Here is a 12,153-nt window from a genome sequence, read left to right on the forward strand (position 1 = left end):
GGGAATTGGAAAAACTCTTCAGGTGCCACCATGTATGTATATATGTAAATGTTGTGAGTTGGATAATGTCAAAAATAAGCAATGTGCTGACTTCCATTTTGATGTGTGGCTTTGTCAAGTTATTAAAAGGTCACTGTAGAAAATGGGTTGCCATGTCAGCACCCAAGATGGTCACCTCCATATAGAAGAAGAAGAAGAAGCTTAACTGTTATTGTACAAGAGGAACAAATAAACTTAGTTGGGCAGCAATCTCTTCAGCTGCTTCAGTTTTCATATGAGCATAAAATAGATATAAAATGGAATACTCTGTATCATTTTAGCAGCAGCAGTTGTGCAAATATGTTTATATAAGCATATATATATATATATATATATATATATATATATATCTAACCAAAAAGTATGCATCGTAATTTCCAGACTATAAGCCGCTACTTTTTTCACACACTTTAAACACCATGGCTTAAACAATGCTGCAGCTAATTTATGGATTTTTTATTTATTTATTCATTCATTAATTTTTTTCAGGTCTCTCTTGTAAATGAGTCCTCGAGGCTCAATGGGATTTACCTGTCTAAATAAAGGTTGAATGAATGATGGACTAATGAGCTTCTTGCCACCAAAACATTTAGCCTGGTCACACCCGGCCGCGCTCATAGCTGCCTAATACACGTCTCTCTTGGGGGGTGGGTCCTCATGACTCAGTGAGACTACATGTATAAACAAAGGTTAAAAATAAAATGAAATCTGGACAATGAAATTACCAAACAGGTCACAGTGGGAGCTCAACAAAATATTTTAGCCACTCGAAATAAGTGTGAATCGTGCATTAATGTGGCACTCGGAGCTCTGTGGGAGGCTTGAATGACCGGCGGTGAGAAATCGTTGAACAAAACTGGCCACGTGCGCAGAGCAACTTTTGCTCAAGTCTGCCAGTGGATCCTGACAGAGGAGCAGTGTAAAAAAAAAAAAACCCTCCATCACCAGCGGGTTTCAAAAGGCAGTTGCATGATGAAGAGGACAACACGAGCTTAAGGGTGCAGTGCGCAGGAGGAAGATGAAGATAGCTATCAATAACTTTCTGGCAGGCTACTGGTTTTTTTTTAACCAGTTGTGTTACAGGCACTGTTCAGAAAAAAACATTTACTACTACTAACATACACAAATACTGCGTATTTGTGTATATTACCGGTACGTATTTAATTAAAAGTTTTAAAAATATCTTTCTGTGTAACTATCTCATGTTACAATGTGGACACCTGCGGCTTGTATACAAGCGCGGCCTATAAATGTACAAAAAACGTTTTACTTTTAAATTTAGTGGGCGTGGCTTATATTTGGGTGCGCTCAATAGTCTGGAAATTACGGTACATCATGATGCATGAATATTAAGATTTATATTTAAGAATGAATGATCGTGTTTAGAATATCCAGCTCTCTTGTGAAACCAGCCAACCTAATCGTTTAAGGAAACTATGCTTTCTAGTTTTTATTTTGCTTGAAAGTATAGTTTTCTCAAATGACTGAGGTGGCTGGTGGGGTGGCTGAAGATGGCCACCATAGGCCACCCCGTGGCTCTGCCATTGTACCTGGTGGTGGTGAAAATTGCTCCCTCTGTCACTCTGCACCACCCCGCCTCTCTTCTTCTACACAGTGTAGCTCCTTCCCACTTGAATAGCTTGTGCCAAAAACATTTAGGTTTATTTGCTTTCACTGTTCAGTTCCAGTTCAGAAAAACACTCGTCTCAAAAACTACAAACATTCTCTATTGAAATTCCTCAGCGGCGGGGGACATTGGCGTACTGCTTGTTTTTGTGTTGCCTTTACATTACATTAAGTTGAGCTTTTGAGTTAAAACAAACTAAAACTAGATCCAGATGTTGGTGCCAACAAGGACCCCCATGTTAAACAAGAAGCTTTTGGTCCACTCTGTGCTAGAACAGGTGTAACTGTTAGTGACCACTTTGTGTTGAGGTGAAATAAATGTTTGGCAGGTCTGAGAGGGTCCATAAAACCCAACTGGGTCTGGAAGGTTGTCTTTGTGCTCACAGGCCCCCTGGGAGGTGGAGGACAAGAAGCCCCCTTCTGAATGGCCCATGAATGGGAACGTGGAGTTCCACAACTACAGCGTCCGGTACCGCGAGGGTCTGGACCTTGTCCTGAAGAACCTCACACTTAATGTGAAAGGAGGAGAGAAGGTCAGTGAAGGTTATGTTTAAAAACAAACCCTAACTTTTTTTTTTTACCTTGTTCATCCAAATGGTGCTCAGCTGTGATTTGCATCGTGCAGATCGGCATTGTGGGTCGCACAGGGGCTGGGAAGTCCTCCATGACGCTCTGCCTCTTCAGACTGCTGGAAGCTGCTGGAGGTGAAATCACCATTGATGATGTGAAGATAGCAGAGATAGGGCTGCACGACCTGAGGTCCAAACTCACCATCATTCCACAGGTACCTGCATCCTGTGCCTGGTTAGGTTACGGTTAAACTGGGTCAGAACTATCCTGATGCATGCTCAATAATCCAGGTAGAAAAATCTACTATTTAGATATCAGCTATTTAAGAGACTGAGCTGAATACAGCTCCTCAGACTGAGGAAGTCTCTCGGATGAGAGACAAAACGTTTCTACATTTTTGTTGTTGTTTTGCTTTGTTTTGTTTTTCTGAATGTCCAGAGGACCAGATTTAACTTTTTAGATGGGTCAGAACTAGTTCACATAACTGCAGTTTTCCCAGTGTGTGTTACCATCAAAGGTACCAGTGCATAAGCATTAAAACTCCTTTATTCCCAGTTCTCTATCTTCTGTGTATACTTCATACTCTGCATGTTTTTAAATGTTGATGCCCTACTCCTCCCAGTTTTGGAACAACCCGTATAGAAACTGTATAAAATGTGCAGTTCAGCATCTTTAGTCTTTGCGTTAGCTTCCTTAAAGCCTCGTCTCTGCCCCAGGAGCCCGTGCTGTTCTCTGGGACCCTGCGAATGAACCTGGACCCCTTTGACAAGTACAGCGACGAAGACGTGTGGAAAGCCCTGGAGCACTCTCACCTCCACAAGTTTGTCAGCAACCAGGCGGCAAAACTAGAGCTGGAGTGTTCGGAGGGAGGAGAGAACCTCAGGTGTGTTCAGGGGAGAAAGATGTGAACTTTGGTCTCTCTGTGCAGTTATTATTATTATTTTATAATCACTTGTTGTTGTATTTCCAGTGTGGGCCAGAGGCAGCTGGTGTGCTTGGCTAGAGCACTCCTGAGGAAGACGAGGATCCTCATCCTGGATGAAGCTACGGCTGCTATAGACTTGGAGACAGATGATCTCATCCAGTCCACCATAAGGACTCAGTTTGAAGACTGCACCGTCTTCACTATTGCACATAGACTTAACACTATCATGGACTACACAAGGTTAGATATTTGCTGTGTATTTATAATCTAGTTGTTTGTGTTGGTAAAGGTAACTTAAATTGACTTAAATCTGTACAAACTCCACATATCTGTTTCCTCAGGATTAGGAGGATGTAAGAAAAACCTGCTCTTATTACATCTCTCAACTTCTGCTGTCAGAGGTTATGTTTGTGAATATAAAGTACATTATTTAACGTTCAACATTCAAAGCTTGTTTTCTGTGGTGGTCAGAAAACACAAGATTTACTTCAGGAGGAACATTATAACAGGAGTTCTGCTGTCGGGGGCAGTTATTGTCCCTGGTAGGGTCTCCCAAGGCAGATTGGTTCTAGGTGACAGGCCAGACAAAGAGCGATTCAGAAGATTTATATGGACATAAAGAAACGAGGAGCTCATTGTCCCTTGCTTGGACGTGAGTTACTGGGGCCCCACACTGGAGCCAGACCTGGTGACCGGGTCTCTACCTAAGGCCTGATCAGGCTCAGCTCTAACAAGCAACATGGGTTTGCTTTCCTGTGGGCCCACCACCTGCAGGAGGGGCCACAAAATTGGGTGCATGACACCATGGGCAGTGGCTGAAGGTGGGGAGCCTTGGTGCTCTGACCCTGACTTACCAAAGCTGGCTCTTGGGACCTGGAATGTAACCTCTCTGGTGGGAAAGGAGCCTGAGCTTGAGGTTGAGAGGTACCGACTAGATATGGTTGGGCTCACCTTGATGCACAGCATGGGCTCTGGAACTGATCTCCTTGAGAGGGTCTGGACCTTGTTCCTCTCTGGAGTTGCCCATGGTGAGAGGCGCTGAGCTGGTGTGGGTCTACTTGTAGCCCCCCCGACTTGGTGCCTGTGTGTTGGAGTTTTTCCCGATGGATGAGAGAGTGGCTTCTCTGCACCTTCGGGTGAGGGGGACAGGCTCTGACTGTTGTTTTCCCAAATGGCAGTTCAGAGTGTACGGCCTTCTTGGGGTCCTTGGCGGGGGTGCTGGGACTCCTTTATTCTGCTGGGGGACTTCAATGCCCACATGGGTAACAACAGTGTGACCTGGAGGGGTGTGACTGGGAGGAATGGCCTCTCTGATCTGAACACGAGCTGTGTTCTGTTGTTGGACTTGTGTACTAGTCAGTTTGTTCATCACAAACACCATGTTTGAACATGAGGGTGTCCATAAGTGCACTTAGAACCAGGACCCCTAGGTCATAGATTGGTGATTGACTTCTTAATCATGTCATCTGATTTGTGACTGTTTTGGACACTCGGGTGAAGAGAGGAGCTGAGCTGTCAACTGATCACCACCTGGTAGTGAGTTGGATCAGATGGTGAAGGAACATGCTGGACAGACCCGGTAGACCCAAACATGCAGTGAGGTACTGGGAACATTTGGCAGAAGAACCATCAGAAAGGTCTTCAACTCACCTCCGGGAGAGAACTGCATCCCAGCTGAGGTGGGGGACATTGAGTCAGAGTGGGCCATGTTCCAGTTTAATGGTTGGTCCACTATGTGAGTAAGCCACTTATGGGACTGAGTTTGATGTTGCTCCTCGAACGGATGAAGTCCTTTGGATGAAAGACGAAACGTTTCAACAAAACAAGAAACTGTCCAGAGGACCTGACTGAACTTTGTTGGATGAATAAATCATTTACAGTACATGTACTCAAGTTGAATCTCAAGAGACAACAGACATCAGTGACGCAGTAAAATAATGTTTTTAACCCTCCCACCCGCCTGTATGTCCTGGTAACGTTCATAAGCTGCAGCTGACACCTTCTTAATGGGTTTATTACTACAAGTTGTTCTTTGCAACCAGACACTTAATTTGACTGCAGTTTTTACATTTCCTCATTCATTTATACATTTTTGTTTTCTTTCAAAAGTTTGCCTCTACACCCCCACCCCAAAAATTAATAAATAAATAAACATTTTGTCAAGATACTTCTGCCACTTAGAGTTCAGAACATTTTTCACTACGGCTTGTACTTTTATCCCAGGCTTACTTTCTACTCTGCATTTCTGTCTACCTGTTCTATAATGAGTGTTGTCAGAGAGCGAGAGATGCAGCTGTGTGGTTACCATGGCGACTCTACTGCGCAGCTGGCACCACCTTAAACGTTCATCTTGTTCTCAGGTCTCTATACACATGTTATCAGCGTTTAGATTTTTACTAAAGGAGGTCCCAGATGTTCGTAGAGGAGAAACTAGACTCATGGGCAGTAAGTTTCTCGCTCAACTTGTTTCACAGAACTTGAGCAGCAGGTTTGAGACAGCTGTACATTTACAGGTAGGTATGGCTGCAGAGATAATGCAGTGACTTGTGTTACAATGTACACAACAAACAAACTTAGTTTCAGAATCGGTGACGCAGTCGTCTCGTCTGTCCTCTTCCAGGGTGCTCGTGTTGGACAAGGGACAGATAGCGGAGTTTGATACTCCCACAAACCTCATATCCCAAAGAGGAATCTTCTACGGCATGGCGAAAGACGCAGGACTGGTGCAGTAGGTCTGCCTTCGTCTCCCCAAGTTCCAGATCAGGATCCAGGTTCACGTCGGTGACGAACCGAGCAGGGCTTTTCATGTGGACGTTTCAAATAAAATTATGTGGGTTGTTTGCAACATTCTGCTCATTTTGAATGAAGCACAAACTCTGCTGCAGACGTGGTGATCTGCAAAGTAACATTCAGAGCCATGAGTATGCTGTTTTATACATCTTGTTCACCTTCACTTGTCTCTCTGGCAAATAGGAAAGAAAAAGCCATACGTGCAGACGCTGTCTGATCCAAGCCTTCTCCGTTGTGCCTTCTGCCAGTCGGATAGAAAAACCAGTGAATGTATTGTTTTTAAATCCACTGTCTACTGGAAAACAGCTAAAAAGAAAAAAAAAATTAAATTTTTGAATTCTTTTTACAAAAAATGCTGTGCCACTGTACCTTCATCATGAGAGAAAACCATTCTTTTGTGATTTAAAACCCACTTATTTTTGTACTGTACCTTTATTTAAGCTACGTTTAAAGAACTTTGATTTAGGAAAGTTTGTTTAGTTAAAAATATTTTTTTTTGTGTACCAAATGTGTAAAAACTTGAAATCTATACCACCAAAAAATGAAAAGAAAAACACATTAATGCCTTTTTTAAATAAAAGGAACCACAATGTCTGCGTGCTTTATTGCAATATGTGACGTGACCTTTATGTTGCCAGATGTGTTTTTGCTTTAGCCAGAATCTGATTAGTGATTAAAATGTTTTATTTACATCAGGGAGTAATTCAACCAATTAAAGAAAGTTTAGTGTATCAGAACTACAAAACTACTACAGAGATATTCATCTTGTTTCTATTTTTATTTTGGTCGGATGAGACGAAAAGCTGAACTTTTAAGTCCCTTCAGGGACTCCACCACCACAGTGAAGCACGGTGGTGGTAGCATCATGCTGTGGGGATGGTTTTTACAGAGACTGGGAAAATGGTCAGAGTTAAAGGAAAGAATTGGAGCAAACTAAAAACTTCAGGGAAACTGTCTGCCTTTTTGTCCAAGTCAAACATTTGTGGGATGTTTTCTAAGACTGAGGAAGAGCTCAAATCCAACGTTGACATCTATGTCCAACCAGATAAAAACAAATATGTTCTTCTTCTTATGCTACAAAAACTGGTATGACTGGTGGTGTTCCATTTGTGGAGTTAAAGTCGAGATCTCCGGATTTGTGTTGTTCCAAAACCCACAGACGACAGAAGTGTGAAGTGAACAGTCACGATCTGAGCTGACCGAGTTCAATTTCTACGGTTTCTAGAAATACTGAACACACTTTTCTTGAGATGGTTTTTCCAGACATTTCATGTATTTATACTTGCAATTACTTAGAAGGTGAGACTGTATGAAGTCTACATTGAGTGACTGAGCTGCTCTCATTATGCCAAGGACTCACAAGAGGGCGCTCACAGTCAGGTCTGTAAGTCCACCGCTGCACCATCCTTCCATTTTCTTTACCTACTTCTCACTGGGTCACACAGAGCTGGTGTCTGTCTCCAGTGGCCACTGAAGGAGGTGGGGGACAGCCTGGACAGGTTCCAAGTCCAGCACAGACAAACGGGACAACCAACCAGTCCCAGCTACAAATTGGACTACTGATGTGGGAGGAAACTGGAGTACCTGGAGGAAACCTGCACAGGGAGAACATGTAAACTCCACACATGAAGGATCCAGTCTAGAAGGCAAAATATGACCTTCCTGAGAAGCCACAGCTCTGACCACTGCTTCACCGTGTCGCCACTTCCTGTCACTGAATGACAGAAACTACTGTATTCTGGTTATTGGGGAATCTTTATTGTTGCATTTTCTATAGCCATGCATAAAGAACTTTAGGGAATATGGTTCCCCGTTTGCCCAACACATATTAGATTTTCATATTTATGAAAAACACTGGAATGTTGCAGGAACGGACTAAGAGACTTGGCAAAAGAGCCTTCTCTCCTGGAACACCATGCATAAAGATCTGCAGCTCTTGACCTCTGAGTGGCTTCAAACATCTGATAAGTTCATGGCAAAAACCAACGCAGACATGTTCCTGTTAGTATTTTACATCGCTTTATAATGTCACTGTTTTTGTTTTGTTTTTAATTTCCATTTTCATTTTATATCTTTTTATATGACTGTTGTTGTTTGTACCTCATCTGTGGCTTTTGTTTAAAACAGGTCTCTCTTGTAAATGAGTCCTCGTGGCTCAGTGAGACTAACCTGTATGAATAAAGGTTGAAAAAATATAAACGTAAATAATGTTCAAGTTATTTGTCTCTTTCCGTTCACCTTCTCTCTAAGCCAGCACCTCACTGGGTGGTGACGGAAAAATGATGAAAAGCATTTGTGAGAAAGTTTTCAAAATGTCTTGAAATGTTTGCCAGGCAGGCAGCACGGTGGCACAGTGCATAGAGCTGCCACCTCTCAGCAAGCAGGTCGTCCTGGTTCAAATCCCGGTCCGGGGGCCTTTCTAGGTGGAGTTTGCATGTTCTCTCCGTGCATGCGTGGGTTTTCTTCGGGTACTCCGGTTTCCTCCCACAGACCAAAAACATGCATGTTAGACTGATTGGTAACTCTAAATTGTTTCTAGGTGTGAGTGAGAGAGTGAATGGTTGTTTGTCTCTATGTGTCCCTGCAATGGACTGGAGACCTGTCCAGATGTCCCCTGCCTCTTGCACAGTGACTGCTGGACTTGGGCACCAGTGACCCCCACGACACAAAAAGGAAAAAGTGGGTAAAGATGATGGATGGATGTTTGTCAGGGTTCTCAATTTTTTGTGCAAATTGCATGAGATTTTCAAAACATTTATTTTTAATTAATAGTTTGCCTCCAAAGAGTTGTAGACTCGCAGAAATTTGAGATTTATTCAGTTCAATTCAGTCTATTTACATAGCACCAAGTGAAAACGGAAGTCATCTCAGGGCACTGAACAGAAACATTCACATACATAATTCAATTAATAATAATACTTTATTTATAAAGCCCTTTAAAACAACCACAGCTGCCACCAAGTGCTGTACATATAAATTCAAGAACATTTAAACACATAAAACAGTTAAAACATTAAGATCAATAAAAACGATGCAGAGCAAATTCAGTCTGTGCTAAAAGCCAGGGAGTAACTGTGTTTTTAAGAGTTTTAAAACTGGACAGTGAAGGGGCTTGTCTGAGGGGAAGAAGGAAATCGTTCCACAGTTTTGGAGCAGCAACAAAAAAAGCTCTGTCCCCTCTGAGCCTCCGTTTGGACCTCGGCACCTCTAGGAGCAGCTGATCAGCTGATCTGAGGCACCGAACAGGTAAAACCATTTAAACTTTTAAAAACTAATAATCTTTCAAATGAACAGGCAGCCAGTGGAGTGAAGCCAGAGAGGGGGTGATGTGCTCTCTCTTTTGAACTCCAGTTAGAAGCCGAGCAGCAGCGTTCTGGACCAACTGGAGACGTCTGAGGGAGGACTGGCTGACTCCAAGGTAAAGAGTGTTTCAGTAATCCAGCCGAGAGGTGACAAGGCATGGATTACCATTTCCACCTGATGCTGTGTAAGGATGGGCTTTACCTTAGCCAGCTGTAACTGGCCTTGCCCACTGCTCCAATCTGGGAATCTAATTTAAAATCACTGTCTACTTTAAAACCCAAGTTAGAAACTGTTTTCTTTACATGTGGTGCCAGAGGGCCCAGATCAACAGGGCAAGGATCACTGGAGTCACTAGGACCAAACACTACCACTTGTTTTTTTTTATTGAAATTTAAAAAGTTTAAAGACATCCAGGCGTCTTCAAGACACAATAGAAGTGGCCTGATTGAGGGAGCATATTTCGTTTTTAGTAGCATATAGATCTGATTATCGTCAGCATAACAGTGAAAAAAGATCCCATGCTTACTGAGGACTGATCCCAAAGGAAGCAGGTAAAGGGAGAAAAGCAGGGGACCTAAAATAGAGCCCTGTGGAACCCCAAAACACAGAGGAGCAGTGGAGGATTCAGAACTAGCTATGTTGACACACATGGTTCTGTCTGCCAGATGTGTCCTAAACCAGCTCAGTGCAGTACCACAGATACCCACTCACGTTGAGGTTCGAACAAAGGTACGTTGTTCTTAGCTCCTTAATTTTACATGGGCCCACACAGACCAGTATTTGCAGTATGACTCCTATCACCCTTTGGAGCACAAGTTAGGAGTCATCAGGACTCTGTATCACAGAGCAGACAGCGTCGCCACTAGCTCAGGAGCCAGGCAGAAGGAGAAATCCCACACAAGACAGGCTCTAGAGCAATGTGGATATCCTAACTGGGCCTTCCTAAAAGTAGAGAAGAAACCCAAACAGGACTCCAGTCAGCCAACAGGTGAAAAGGAGGAACCCAGACCAGTGGTCATTCCATATGTTGAGGGAGTATCAGAGAAACTGAGACGTTTATTTTCTAAACATAACGTCCCAGTGGCTTTTAAACCCCAAAATACATTACGGCAAAGACTGGTTCATCCCAAAGATCCAGTCCCCCGGCACAAACAGAGTAATATTGTGTATGTTGTTCAGGGTCAGGAGGGCTGTGGTCAGTCTTACATCGGGGAAACTAAACAGCCACTGGCCAAAAGGATGTTTTGTTTTTTTGAATGTCCAGAGGACCAGATTGAACTTTTTTGGATTTTTCTACCTGGATTATTGAGCATGCATCAGGGTAAAGACCAGATGTTTTTGTGTTGAACTTTTTTGAAAAACTGTGCACCCATCACTACTCATGTCACTTTTTGGGGTGGTCCTGTGAATACGGCCCTCAGCAAGTACGAGAAGGATGTGATTGCTTTTGGCTATCTCCTGGCCAAAAGACTTGTTTTGTGCAATTGGACGTATCCACACACCCCAGCATATGTACATTGGATAAGAGAAGTGATGTATCATATTCATCTAGAGAAAACAAGATATACCCTGAAGGATTATCTTAAAAAATTTGAGACACTTGGCAGCCTTTTATGTTGTATATAAAACATGTCAGTGCCTGTGTAATTCATTTATGTATGTGTGACTGATCTGGTGGAGGGGTGGGAGAGGGTTTTGTTCTTTGGGTTTTGTATGTTCAAAATTAAAAAAATAGTTAAAAAGATTTTGATTAAAAATGATAATAGAAGGATGGTTAATCTGACTGAATCATGTCTGTCTTTTTTTTTGTCCCCTGCACCAGAGTATTCTGACGGGAAGACCAATCAGAGTAGATTAGCACCAGCTGTGCCACCTGACCGAGAAAGCTTTGGCTTTTGACAGCTCACCTCTGTGTTTGTTTGGAAGCTGAAACAATGAGAGCTGTTTGGATTTTCTTGGATGTTTTGCTGCTATGTTGGCTTACTAAAGGTTTTGCTCATTTTGTTCTATCTTATAGTCATAGAAATCTTCAGATTTAGGACTAGTGTTTCTGTATTATATACTTTGTTTACACTGCTGTGGAAGTCTAAAGTTGGACAGTGGTTGAAGTTGACCAAAACACTAGTGTTGAAATGTAATTTTTCTACAAAAAAGTCTTAAAGTAGCTCTATTGTGCCGTTTAAGAAAATAGGTGACCGAATGCAAAATGCATTCAGTAGACACCTGTTTGCTGGAACAACACAAAAAGCTGCTAATAAGCTACAGAGAAGTAAAGACCCTTTAAAATGTTTTAGGGGCTACTTTTCCATGCTAATTTCATCTCTATTTTTTAAGGTTCGACTCCAAGTGGCATTTCTCTGAAAACCCTTGGACTTCTCAAGTCAATGGATTCCATGATGGAGAAACGTGTTAAAGAAGGTGAGAAGGTTGTGGTAAACTCCTCTGGTTAATTGAATGTTGGTAGTACTTTGGCACAAGTTTTTTCTTTATCATCTTGGTTGAAGTTCAGGTCTGTTAGATCCTTCAAAAACATGCATCAAAAACATGCATAAAGTAACATTGTAAATAAACTGACATATTTCACATGAATGTATTTAAGTAAATAATTTATGTGGATGTGTTTTGCATAATTATGCTGTACTGTAACTTGGTAATTTTTGTTTTTTATAGTACTTCTGGAAACCAATACAATGGATGCTGAGAAATCATTTGGCCAGGTGAGACTAGTAGAACTTACCAGTGAGATGAACTTGAGGTCTGAGGAGGAAAATCAAATGAGCACCGGTAAAGGAACTGTGGCTGCCTGGGCCCCTGCTGGCAACAGGACTTTGGCTGAGGCTGCGGCCGCCTGGGCCCCTGCTGGCAACAGGACTGTGGCTGAGGCTGCGGCCGCCTGGACC

General features: G+C 42.6%; 1 protein-coding gene and 1 long non-coding RNA gene across 2 annotated transcripts in view; both read left to right on the top strand.

Moving 5' to 3' along the window:
• abcc3 (ATP-binding cassette, sub-family C (CFTR/MRP), member 3) overlaps nt 1-5,907 on the top strand; it is a 75,169-nt gene extending 69,262 nt beyond the window's left edge. Inside the window, exons 27-31 of the mRNA XM_037691318.1 lie at nt 2,052-2,198; nt 2,291-2,449; nt 2,952-3,118; nt 3,206-3,400; nt 5,781-5,907. Of these exons, the coding sequence (XP_037547246.1) occupies nt 2,052-2,198; nt 2,291-2,449; nt 2,952-3,118; nt 3,206-3,400; nt 5,781-5,892 (780 nt within the window). The 3' untranslated portion in view covers nt 5,893-5,907. The remainder of the gene's footprint in view (nt 1-2,051; nt 2,199-2,290; nt 2,450-2,951; nt 3,119-3,205; nt 3,401-5,780) is intronic.
• Nucleotides 5,908-11,170: 5,263 nt separating this feature from the next.
• On the top strand, nt 11,171-12,147 carry LOC119423787. Its single transcript, XR_005187478.1, has 3 exons — nt 11,171-11,242; nt 11,588-11,671; nt 11,924-12,147. It is a non-coding gene; the product is annotated as an uncharacterized LOC119423787 (long non-coding RNA).
• The last annotated feature ends 6 nt before the right edge of the window (nt 12,148-12,153 follow it).

This window comes from Nematolebias whitei, chromosome 17 (assembly GCF_014905685.2).
Source record: "Nematolebias whitei isolate Nwh7 chromosome 17, NemWhi1, whole genome shotgun sequence".
NCBI lineage: Eukaryota > Metazoa > Chordata > Actinopteri > Cyprinodontiformes > Rivulidae > Nematolebias > Nematolebias whitei.